The 13,747-nt window shown below is 32.8% G+C and overlaps 1 protein-coding gene across 1 annotated transcript; it reads right to left on the reverse strand.

Annotated features, from left to right (window-relative positions):
* Positions 1–626: 626 nt before the first annotated feature.
* LOC130630215 (E3 ubiquitin-protein ligase TRIM56-like) lies at positions 627–7,821 on the reverse strand. Its single transcript, XM_057443618.1, has 7 exons — positions 7,444–7,821; positions 6,776–7,053; positions 4,486–5,387; positions 4,001–4,058; positions 3,337–3,398; positions 2,677–3,040; positions 627–1,756 (listed from the first exon to the last, which is right to left on the reverse strand). The coding sequence occupies exons 2-7, from the start codon at positions 7,030–7,032 to the stop codon at positions 1,687–1,689; spliced, it is 1,713 nt and encodes a 570-aa protein (XP_057299601.1). The 5' UTR covers positions 7,033–7,053; positions 7,444–7,821; the 3' UTR covers positions 627–1,686.
* Between the last annotated feature and the right edge of the window lie 5,926 nt (positions 7,822–13,747).

The following is a 13,747-nucleotide window of genomic DNA, read 5'->3' on the forward strand; positions in this document are numbered from 1 at the left end:
ATCACCATAAAAATAATGAAATCACTTGTGGTGGCGAACTTTGAAATTAGCTGTCTGTTGAAATATTTTGACCAAGTTTTAGATCTTTTGCCTTGTTCTTTGAAACATCGTGGAAAACCGTGTTACGCTACTGGAGGACTACTTGTTCTTTTGCAAACAACAGTACGCCCTTTATATGCCGAAAGCGAGTTTAAGCGAAGGTAGGTCAAAAATGACGAATAATTTGGCGAACGTTTTTTTTTTTTTTGATAAGGTATCTGCTAAGTTGAAAAAAATATGCGTTCTTATGTCGTTTTTTTCTGCTTTGGACATTTTAATAATTTAAATCCTTTGTGGCACAGCAAGAAATACTTTATACAGTTATTAAAAGACAAACAAGAAAACCAGTCGGTTTGAGCACACAATCCAATCTTATATAAGTATCTGATTTAAAGTAAAGCTAAATAGCAAAAACTCACCTAAAATTACACAATACGACAGGTTGGAAGTTAGAAAACAGAATCTGTGAAAAATTCAGCCCTACTTATGAAGAGGTGACCAGGTGAACGATGTGTTTTCCGTCAAATCAGATTGGCTACACTGGAAAATACGGACCTGTAATTAGTTTAAAAGTATCACGTGACATTTTCCGACCCGGAGAATGCCTAGCAAGTGCAAAAAAGATGTAAACCAAAACTTGTTTATAGCTATATACGATGTAAAAATATAGCTGTATTACATATATATCGTTTCATTACTTCAAAATTTAGCTAAATAAATCAGCAGGATTCTCTGGTGTTATTTCAACTTCACATCATATTTCCAAATGTATCAAGAGACAGTCAATACACGTCGCAACATTCTTCTTCTTGTATAAAAACAAACGGTCCGCTGAAGGGTTACGTAATGTTTTTTTGTAAAGATCCAGTGAAATGCACATCCGCATAGGTGATTAAGTTTAGTACAATAATTGCCAGTGAGACGTTTCTTGCTTTTAATACAGCTTGTTCCACGAAACCATTCATATTTAATTGTTCTTTTTTTGTGACGTTTTTTAATAGAACATCAAACAGTTTTGTTTCAAGTTCGATCCCAACATTGTTAAAAATAACTAGGAGTAACAACCGGACACTGTTTTAAGCGGATAGTGATCAGCAGTAGCACAGAGGCAAGAATTCAAGATTTCGAAAAAAGAAATAATAAATAACCATTCTTATTTCCTCTGAAGGTTTGATGATTGTATCACAATGCCTTCAGCCCTCGTCAAATTTCCCACTTACAGGTTGACATCTTCTGAGTGATCGTTTTGATTAGGCATGTCTGTTTGTAATTTAAATTTCTGAACAAGTTTTTTTTTTTATTTTTCTACGTGAGTCTAATCTAAGACACGGGAAAACGTTTTAGGTTCCTGACTTTATTGTTGGAAATACGCATTTCCTGTAAAAGTATATAAAATTATGTTTACACGTATTCAAGCATGTATCTTGAATTTTGACCTATTAGCGATGCTTTTTCATGTCGAAACGGTAAACGTGACTGATTAGAGTGTATATATGTTTATGAGAGTTTGGACATAAAAATTTGCGTTAATAATGTCGTATAATAATCTCATATCTAGTTATATATTTCCATATATAGTGACTTCATATAAATTTAGAAAATTCTTCTCTTCTTAGAAATATAATATCCTGTATTAATATTGACGTTTTAATAAGCGAGTAAATTAACTTTGGAACTTCTAAATACTTTTTTTCTCCATGATTTTTCTCTTTTGTCTCTAAAGAATAGCAAAACACACGTGAAAAGAGGTTCATTTGGGCTGAAATTCCACAACAGAAGGAATACACGGATTATTGTTTCCTCATCTCAAACCTTATCTCAAACACCTCACTATCTTGAGCAAATATTTCTTGCCGGTTTCGCTTTGTTTTTTAATTCTTATATATTTTGAACTTTCTCAGTGCCAAACATTTATCCTCGCTTCTTTGGAAGATCAAAATAGAGAAGTTCACTATAATATTGCAAATTGAATAGACTTTCTTAGCTTATCTGATATGAGGTAGAACCACAAAAGAAGGTCCTGAGGACGAGGTTGGATTTATCAACCAATTAGATCACTTTAATTTTCCTTCCATTTTAATTATATTCTAAGGTGGGAATCCAGCTTCGGTAAAAGAAAAAAATTGCTGAAGATTCCTTCTTATAAACGGCAGTATCTTGTTATCCACAACTGAAATACTGTAGGGGCAGAATTACAAGTTTGGCGAGGGAAACAAATCGCAGTATTTAAGGCATAAACTTTCGTTAGAAACCATGTTGTTTTTGAAAATTTGGGAAAATAAATTTTGCGAGAAACTTTTACCCATTTTCAAGTTTCGCAATTAAAAAAAAGAGCGGCAAAAATCAAATTTTGATGAATTTTTGTTTATAAATCCAAATACAACAAGTTAGTAGTCTATTTCAATAACTTCTTCCCACTCATTGCTTTTCATCAAGACGTTTGGTAGAAAAGAAGCTTGATAATGACAATAAATAAATTTAGTAGAGAAAAAAAAACATTAATTTTGCGAGGAAAGATTTTCGCGATTTTTTTTACTTGGAAAATATTAATTCTATCCTTAAAGTATAACATTCTATGTGTAAGAAAAATGAAAAAAAAACAAATTTTTTAAGTGCAAGCTTGTTTAAGCTTCTTACCTTTTCTGAGTGCTTCGTTTGATAAGCCTTCTAATATCACTGTTCTTAGCAATATAATATGCTGTTTTCCCATACAACTCTTCAATCTCTGGCTTCGCGCCATACTTTAACAACACACGCACACAAGACTTATGACCATTATTTGAAGCATACATCAACGGAGTATATTGCAGAACATTTTGCTCGTTGATATTCCTGCTGTCTTTATTTAATAAAAGCTTTAAGGCTTTTCCATTTCCGCAATAAGCAGCCCTGTGAAGGAGTGTTTGATTAGAACTGTTTTTGGCATACAACATATCTGGTTGGGAGCTTAGCACGGAGTGAAGTGACTCTAAGTCGTCATTCTGCACCATCTCACTCACCTCTAAAGAAAATAATAATTAACTAGTCGTAACTCTCTTAAACCATTTACGGGTTTCACCACCTATTTATCACATCTTTGCCCATCGTCCTGTTTATGACCAACAACTTTTTTTACCAAACCATGTACATGTTAAATAGTTTATAAATATCGAGTACGCGTTCGCAAATGAATAATTCATATACACAACATAATATAAAAGCAACGGTAAAGTATGATATTCCTGTTGACATCAAAAATTTACAGTCTTAAGCCACGCCATTTTTCATGTTGCTGATATATAGAGCGACTTTCTTTACCTGCGAAACTGTAAACCTTCTGGTTCTCTTCTTCTTCGTCGTCGTCAATAGCGTTATCAAACCTAAGGCAACATAGTCTCATCTAAGACGTGTCTCAAAATTATAATAAATAAAGTAGCTAATATAGCAAGAAAGTTAGTCCAAATAAATCCATCTGTACTCGATATTTAACGCAACGAGATGAAAAAAAATTTTAGTTAATAAAAAGCACATGTGCATTAAAGATTTCCGCCATATTTAGCCTAAAGAAACGCTGCTTCTTGTTCTTATCCATTTGTAACAGGGGCGGCGCCACAAACTCCAAAGTGGGGGGCTTAGTCATAGTGGGAGATTTTGAGATTTTAGTGACAATCAACGAGCGAAGCCCCTGGAAGCCAACGCATTTTTAGAGTCCTAAAACACGTAAAACGGCTATACCTTGGACTTCAAAAAAGCTTGTTACGTAGTGATTTCGTTGGTATGCGTCACCGCATAAAAAATCGCATTATTTAGTGAGGTAGCCTGCAGGTTCTCTGCTTGGATAACATCAGTTGGTAGAAAACGAAAAATTATTACTTAGCAAAAAAGTGAGGGGGACTTTTGTAAGACGGAAATAGCCATGGCGACTATTATATTTCTCACTACAGAATACGAATATGCGAAGTGAGAAGAACCTTTAACTTACTGTGATTCGTTCTTTGTATTTAACCATTCAAATGTTATCGCACTAGTGTTGAAGGTGTCTGAAAGATAACAATTTAAAATTAACAGATTGCAAAGAAAATGCAATATAAACATCAAATATTCCGACTTTTTAAAAGAGATGGCAAGACTGCACAATATTTAATGACAAATCAGGTAGAAGATATATTCGAAGAACAGAAGATATATTAATTAGAACAGAAAGGTCTGCACATTTCTAGAAGGGATCATATATGTGGCCGACTTTGTGACGTCAACTTTGTCAAGGCGTACGGCAATCTGCCGTACACCTTGACAAAGTTGACGAATGCATTGGTAAAAAACGTAGCGATTCAGATTCAGATTTAGTAAAAGGGAAGAAATGTGTCTTGTTAGAATACCATCCAATTCAGTATCCATCTGGTCAAGACATGGTATAAAGGGTTGTTACATTTAATATCTACAGCTCCGACGAATTAGATAACTTACCTTTTGTGATATGCTTATGAGAGCTCAACACTTCATCCATTTTGATTTCAAATTCAAATATACTTGCATTGTTCCAGCAGATGTCCTTTGAGTTAGTGGTTGCAAAATCAACACTTAATTCTCCAAATATACTCTGTGGGAAAGGGCTTTTGTTAAATCGTTGCTTGAACACCATGAACAATTTAGGAAAGTCAATAACGTCGATGCAATGATTTCTTAAGCCGGATTTTATTTTGGGTATCGTGGAAATTATTTCAAAATCTTCTTTACTCTCCAACACTGATACTGAATAATTACGAATCAGATTTTCCTGTTTTGCTTTTGACTTCAAGAAAAGGCCTGTGGAGGAGATTTGCCTTATAAAAAGTTCCACGCTCTCATTAAATTTAGACAATATTTTATTAGCCTCGTTCTCCAACATCTCGTAAGACTCGGCTAATTCACCCGCTGCCCTCTTTTTTAACTCGAACAATAGAGAATCTCGGCAACTTCTAATTTCGCGAAGTGTTTGTTTACATTTTCTTTGTAAAGTTTTTGATAACAAGTAACTCTCCTCGGCCCTGCCAATTTTTGTATACAGCCATTTCCTGCTACGGGCAGCTTGTTCTTCAAGTAAACTAACATCATGTCGGCGATGAACTCGAGCTCTGCAATATGCGCAAATAAATGAATATTTGCAGTTCTTGCAAATGTATGTCGCTCTTGAGGTGTGTAATTCGCAGAACGGTTCAATTTTATCAGTTCTGTTGATGAATCGCATGGATACGTATGTTTTATTTGCGCATAAATGAGACGTCCAACATATTTGACAGGTCCTGAAATTACACATTGTGCAATATCGGGTGATGCTTCTTGTGCAGGCGGGTTGGTGGCAACAAGTTAAGAACTGGAACACTCGAGATCTTAAAAATATAAATATTTCTGTTTTTATAGTTGCGAAAGATTTTTATTTGAGTTTCCAGTTTCTGCAAACTCTTCTTTTCTGTAACGTCTCTGATGACAGAATTTTCATTTGCTCTCGTTTCAAAACTTTCTTTAAAAGTTAGGATAGTCTTACGTCTGGTTCCCATTGGTGACATAAAAATCTCTATGTGAACGCCTTTAATATATATATATATATATATTTTTTTTTTGCCGTTGAAGAATTTACAGTTTTCCGTAAGAATAAAATACAAATCTTAAGCTATTATATCGTATAATCTAAAGATAGGATTGCATATGCTAAAAATATTAGCTAGAGAGGTAAAAAATGGCAGGAGCGAGAAGAAGGCTACAATAGCCAAACATAAACAAAAGAAAATCTCTGTGTGAACGCCTTTAACATAAACATAAGAAAATCTATGTGTGAACGCCTTTAACAGAAGCATAAGAACTCACACTGTAAATGACATAGGGGGGTTCACACTGGAATTTTAAAAGCATGCTATAAATTTAAAGCATGATTTAAAGCATGCTTAATAATGTGAACGCATTTTTGTTTTATTAAAATGTCTTTCAAATTAAGTTTACTTGCTTTAAACATGCTTAAAAATGAAGCAAAAATAAAGAGTGCTTCGAGGCACTCTTTATTTTTGCTTTAGCTGCTATAAGTGCATAAAACAATAGAATAAAAATTATGCACAAATATTTGAGTATTAAAAGTGAGGATTTTGAACGGGTATTATGAAAGGGAAAGTTCATTCCTATGTGAGAAAAACAACAACATGAACGTTTTGTTTTAAATTTGTTAATAATGTTCCCTTTGATGTTACCGGCAACTTGCTTTAGTCAAAGCATGCTTCATTTTTATACTAAGCATGCTTTATTCTAGTCTGAACCCCCCCCCCCCCCCCATAAGATATGAGAACTCGTATTGCTTGCAGCACATCTTCTGCAGTGGAAAGCAGACTTATGAAATGTTTTGTAGGATTTTTTTTTTACTATTTGCCCGACTAATGTGTTTCTTATTTTTGAGCAACAACAATGCTAAAGAAACCCTTAAAGTCCTCTCTCGTCTCTTGTGAAATGTTATGTTTATGTTTTAGGTGAAAACGCGCTTTATTTATGCTTATGTCACTTTTCATATTCATATACTGCGCATGCGTATGTTGCTTACGCTTATGCTTATGTCACCAGTGGGAACAAGGCTAGTGCTTATTTTCTTTCAAACATGTTTCTTTATTTAAAAGAAAACTGTGGATAATTTTGTTATTAGAAATGGTGTATAATTTTGAAAAATGTTGATAATTGATGTTGATAATTGTTGATAAAACCTAAAAACTTTTAAAAAGAAACTTTAAAAAAGAATTACTTCGTTTGAACCACATCAAGAACGGATTGCAAAACATAATTGGTCGGCAAACTCTCAGTAGTCCAGTCCTCTGGTAGTAGAGTAACATCCTCGCATTTATATGGACATTGTATTACTGCCGTACCATCACTGTTGAACTGGATTAAATTATCAAGGCATTCCTTGCAGAATGTATGATGACATACCAAATCTTTGGGTTCAGATAACTGATCGAGACAAATGTTACACTCCAGTGATTTTGCTAACTGATCGTCCATTTCTTCGCCTTAATCTAAAATCTAAATTACAGTAATTGAAATTGATTATCGCTGCATATGACCTTCGTTAGTTAATGAATACATTATAAATTTTATCAACCGTGATTCGCTTTTCTTGATTAAATCCGAATAACTTTTTCCTCAACTTTATTTCCCAGTAACCTTATTGCGAAGAAAACTCGAGTTAAACTATTTAAAACTTTCGGCGCAAAAAAAATTAGAAAAGAACTCAGCCACGCTCGAGGTTGGTGTTTTTTTTTAGCACCCAGCCTTTTTACCATATCTCGTTTAAACTTAACTTTGTGAGACGGTATCATGGTTAAATTATAAACACTGTCCACTATCGTTCTGCATAAGAGCGTTTTATTCTAACAGAAACAAAATAAAGTGGTTAAAAAAAAGTCGCTTTACCTCCTTTTCTTGCTTTTTTTGACGAACAAAATAATCTTCTCAATAAATCTTTTTCCTACTTGATTAATATAAACTAAGATACTATTATGTTAACAAAACTTATAGGCCTTTGTGAACAGACCTAACGCTTAAAAACTCTTATGAGATCCACCGTCATTAGACTTCTCTTATATATCCAATCTGTGATGAATAACTTTACAAATGACATCTTTGTGACGTCACAAGAACACAACTCTAAGAAACCGATGGTGACTCTTGATTTGACACTATGACCCAAGCACAAGTGACGTCATTTATTGTTTCAAGATTTACGGTGAGTTGAGTTTGACATCTTGATTTACTTGTTTGACTATATTTTGAGTTGCTATTTTCGTCGACGCGCTTGCATAACTTGCGAACCAAATCGTCGACAACTTTATTTACCTTCATCATTCAGAAAGCCTATTTGATTTTCTGTCCACTTTTTTTTATATGAAATAATTAATTGAATTACAAGTTCTTAATATTTTATGCTTATCTTTCACGAAACTTTCCTTTGCGGAAAACCTCATTAAGGGTCATTTCCGAAAGTCGCGAGATCAAGAATACTAAGTTATTTAATGGAGAAAGTTATTTTCCTAGTCTCACCAGAATTCTTGTAAAGATAATAAATGCAGAAGTATATTTTGTAAACACAGCATTTTTTTAGCAACAACAAATATGGCGATCAGCATAACGAAGATTTTTATGGCTACTTGTTTGTGAAGAAAATATTTATCAATTCACGTTATTTTTGACTTTCCTTGAATTGTTTACAAATTTATCGAGCCTGATCAAAATTTTTAAACATTACTTTTGTTTTCTCACTGATGGTAAAAGTAACAGCTAAGCTACTTCTCACCTTTTGTTGGGACACAATACTTGTATATATTATTAAAAAACTGCAAATATAATTTTTGTTTTCTTATGCTAAAAAGTACAAAAAAAAAACTTGGTACGTATTCAACTGTTGTGTGTATACTGACTAACTGGCTAGATGCTGTTATGTTGAAGATACACAAACAATTACAACAAAGACAAGTAATTTTTCTTAAAATTCGAACGATATCTTTTAACAAACCTTTGGGACAAAAATACTAGCTAGAGTAAATAAAAATGGATGGAAATAAATTAGAAAATAAAGTATATATAGCTAGCTGTATAAATAAAAAGAAATATATACAAAAAATCACAACTAAATATATTTCTGTTTTTAGGGATAAGAAAGAAAATATCACACAACATAAATTTTATGGTGTATGTGTATGTATGTAGGCTGTGTGCTGAAACTAACTTAAAACGGTTTAGTCAACTTTTTTCGAAAGTATTGGAACCTCAATACAGCTCACAAAAAATACACAAGATATTGTGGGTATCGCAATTTTACAAACTGATAATATTAATAATATAATCTGACCATTCAATACAAATGATGGCAAGACATTTTGTATTTTATTGGTTAAACAGAGATCCTCAAACAAGATCTATACAGTATTCTCCTCAAAATTTAGATCATGTAAAATGTACACCTCTTTACAGTTCAAGTTGTTGCTCACTTCTTGTATTGAAAAAAGGAAGTAAACAGACTAAATTAAATAAGGCGTTATGAATATAATTCATTTTCTGAAGAAATACTTAGTCTCACGACATGAAAGTTTAGTTTGTTATTGTCAGTAACCGTACGTAAAACCATAGTCTTGTGACTATGGTAAAACATATGTAAAGAAATTGTAACTTTTCTTATAAAAAATATATCACAAAAATTATTTCACTTCTTATCATGATCAGAGCCTTCTTAGTTTACTTCTCTCTTTCAATTCTTATTAAGAGCGTTGTAACAAAAGAGAGATTTATTTAAACAATGGTTAACTAAAACTGTGAACTCCTGTACCAAACATTTTTTGTCTTTGATTCTGATGAAATCTGGTTATAGCTAGCTAGCTAATAGTTAAAAAATTAAAGATTTTTCATATTCTTTAGGGAACACTCCGATGACGTTCTGTCCTCGTACTATTGACTCTAGGCACTTGACTTGTTAAGGTCAGGAAAATTTGGGCTCTCTGGAAGATCTCTCGGAATTTTTGCATCTGGTGTAAATTATTCTATAATCTTTATAACTGCTGTAGTTTTTACTACAAATATGATACACCACAAAATGACTAGAAAGCCACTAAGGGTTGCATTTATTCTGTACCTCTAGCTACAAAAAAATCCAGTAACACTTTACAAATTTACGCCACTAAAACACCATCTTTGATCAAAACGTCACGCATACATTACCAGAGAAAATTGTGATTTTGAACTCCCTTGACGACCCGAAATTACTTAACTCAAAAAACGAATTTATCAGTAAATGTCGTCATGACAACAAATACTTGTTAAAGAACGTTAAGAGAATCGGTGTGGGTTAAATATAAGAGTTCAAGATATTAAGATATGTTTATGATTTTGTATTAATGCTTGTTTTGTTTTATCTTATAGATTTAACAAAATATTTGGTAACTTGTACCTGATGATTGTTTAACATGAACATTAGTCGTACAAAAGTACCGTGTATTTTATTGAATCTGACACACATAATATATAGCTCTACCCGTCGAGCACTCTAGAAGCGCGATTCACCTTCACATACTTACTCGTTGATTTATTTATTTTCTTTCTCCCAGCTACGTCACAGTGTCATTAATTTAAGCAATGATCGGTTAACTTGTTCTTTTGCTAATTTACCACATTTTTAATTGTCAATAGATTTTTTATTGTAAAAATTCTGTACATAATCATTTTTAATTGTTTATATGTTAAAACATCCGTGATTTTAACTATGTACATATGCAAATACTTCTCCTTTAGCAATTTATACCCACAGGATTTAAAACTGTTTATGTTATTCTAAACGTATATATATATATATATATATATATATATATATATATATATATATATATATATATATATATATATATATATATATATATATATATATATATATATATATATATATATATATATATATATATATATATATATATATATATATATATATATATATATATATATATATATATATATATATATATATATATATATATATATATATATATATATATATATATATATATATATATATATGTGTATAAGTTAAAACAAAAAGTTTGTAAACCAAAACTCAGTTGATGCTCTCTAACAATTACAGAATTTAATAGAACTGTCATAGTTTGCAAAATTACTATAGTCCTGGAATAACAACTCAAGACAATTTTTCATTGTTGTGCCACTGTTGTTGTGCGGTGTTGCTAAACTATGGAACTACCCAGAACCACCCAGAATCAGCCAGAACCACCCAAAATCACCCAGAACCGCCCAGAATCAGCCAGAACCACCCAAAATCACCCAGAACCGCCCAGAATCAGCCAGAGCCACCCAGAATTAGCCAGAATCAGCCAGACAGACAGACAGGGCAACTCAGACTCAGACTCAAACAGCTAGCTATAATTGCCAACCAAAAAAACCCATGCTTCATGCCTTGAGACGTGTACTACGATAAGGCTTTCAAAACTTGTATATGCACGTTCAGCTAGTTAATTAGACGATATGGATTATAGCAACAAAGAATACCTGATGCTATTCGACCTGCTGGATAAAGAGAAGGCAAAGTTTAAACAAAAAATGTCACAGCACTTTTTTCTAACAACCATAGTAAACAAGTAATGTTTTTCGCTGCTCAATACTGCCTTTATCCAACGGTTACTAATTACTACGTACAGGATTCTTCGATGTGATAAGGCAACATTGCTAAATTTTGGCTGCCTCGGATGTTGTTTGTTTTCATTCTAAAAAAGTGTTTGAAACGTCTGAAAAAACTATTTTGACTTTATTATTTTGGCTAACTCGTGATGACATATTAATTTAACATGTATATATTCCTATACAATTAAAATATGGTGCTCTGCGCGCAATGTTTTAATAAAACTTTCATGCGACGAGAACATCCGCCAAACTTTTTAAAATACCGATTTTTTCTTTGAAAAAAAATTGCGGGTACCTACAATTCTGAACGCTATTCTGGAAGGACAACACAAAGACACTATTAATAAGGCCATGATACACTATAAAATGTCTTAAAAAAACGAGCATTCTAAGTTAAACATTTCATTCATTCTTGTTTCGTTTATTAAAAAAATTTTATGCTCAAAAAAACCCCAGACAGTCGGTGTCTTTGTTGCCGCGAAAACATCTTGGAAAAAATAAAATCATTTTTTTTTTTGCTTTTAACGGCAGAGTTACACTTAAATGATATTGCAAAAAAATTGAAGTAACAAAGAAACTTGTTCGTGTGATTTATTTTCGTATATTACTTTATTTTCGTATATTACTGTTTCAATATAATAGACTTTTTTGTGCTGATTTTGCGTATTTCAAATTAAATTGAAAAAAAATTAATCCAATTCGAAAATCGAATGAATGGAAAACAATTTTTTTCTTCACCTGAAAAATATTTTTAGCTATGATACACAAAACGATTTTGGAAAAATCGAATATTTTTATCAATGTCGCGTAAGTGTAGCTCTGCCTTTAACACTTTTGCTCAAATGTCGCTAGACACACCATGTCAGTATATGCCTAGGAAAAATCTTAACAAAATTTTTATAGTGCATTATGGCCATAGTGTATCAACGGCTTGTGAGAAGCAACATTTATCCGAAATTTTGCGACAGTCTTAGGTTACGATGAAAGAAAATCTTAAAAACGCTCTGGCATTAAAGCCCATTTATGAATTTTTCATTTCTTTTTCATTCAAAGTTTAAAAGACTACCATATGGCACATTAGCGAAGTATATCAACGAGGATGTTGACGAAATATTAGACGTTGGTCACGTAATAGACAGTTTTCTGGTTTCGTGTATGTCAGATAAGGATGAGTTATGGTATGCAGCGGACAGCTACAATATAAACCCACGCCCTTCATGCATAATGTACGATTTTGATGCGTCACTAATACATGAGGCGATGCAAATTCCGTTATCCAGTACCAGTGTTGAACATATTGATGGAATATGGAAATAACTTTATCGTAAGTAATAAAATTTTTTATAATATGCATTGTATATGTTTTATTTCTGACATCTACTTAATAACCGCTGCTTGTACTAGGGAGAATCTCGATCACAATATCGCTGCTTAGAATCAGATAAGGAAACAAGTGTAACTAACTGCTCAGAAGATATATACGAGAATGTCCTCTTATCACCACCTCTTTCTGATTGCAAATATTCTGGATTGGTAAGAAATATAGAATTGGTCAAAACCTGGAATAGGTATTGCCGCATTGTTTTTCTTTACTTTTTTGTAGACTTATAAATGTAATCTCTTTTATAGCAACCGGCTCAATCCATCCAGGAATCATTTAAAACTTTCACTAATAAAAAGGTATACCTTCGTATATGTTTTAAACGAACACGGGAATAGTGTTTTACATTTATGTACTTATGTATATTTATTCCTAGAACAAGGGAATAAATAATACTGCAGCTTTCATCTTTTCAAAAATATTCGCTGAAGTTACTGACTCGAGCCTTTTCTTCAATTCATATGCAGGGCCACCGAAAGGTATTTCATATTATCTTAGTACCAGTCTAAGATCTTTTTTTTATATTTGCCTACTTTCACGTCCATATGCTGTTCTTAATTATAGGTACGATAACATCTGCGACATATTTGGTAAATAATGATCGGAATTCACTTGATTCAATTATGGCCGACGATAATGGTGTGTACAAAAATATTGGAACCCCCACCAATTATTTCTTCTACGCCGATGGTGATTGTCAAAAAGCACATTTTGAGGAGCAGCAATGGCTTGTTAAAAAAAGAGTGGGCAAGAAGTACACCAATGAAGCCGTAGAGAAGGAGAAAATATTTGCTTTGGTTCGAACATATCGTCGTCACTATGTTCAAAAGAGCTTTAGAAACACGATATGCCGCATTAAAAGCATCACAACTGAAAATTTTAAGAAATATTGCCTCGTTATCAACGCGTGGTCAGGCGAAGAATCGACAGACCTTCGTATAGCATGTCATGGTAATGCAAAATGGAATACAGCAAGGTCGACACCATTTATCCGAACAGAGAAAAAGGTTCTAAAGCTAATGGAAGACGATTTGCAAAAAGGAAATAGACCAGAAAGTACTTATGATCAAGGCATTGACAATTCTGGAGGACCATTTCGATATTCTTCGCAATCCACGCAGCCACGAAATCAAAAACAGGTATTACCAGTTTTCTATT

Source organism: Hydractinia symbiolongicarpus, chromosome 2 (genome assembly GCF_029227915.1).
Source record: "Hydractinia symbiolongicarpus strain clone_291-10 chromosome 2, HSymV2.1, whole genome shotgun sequence".
NCBI lineage: Eukaryota > Metazoa > Cnidaria > Hydrozoa > Anthoathecata > Hydractiniidae > Hydractinia > Hydractinia symbiolongicarpus.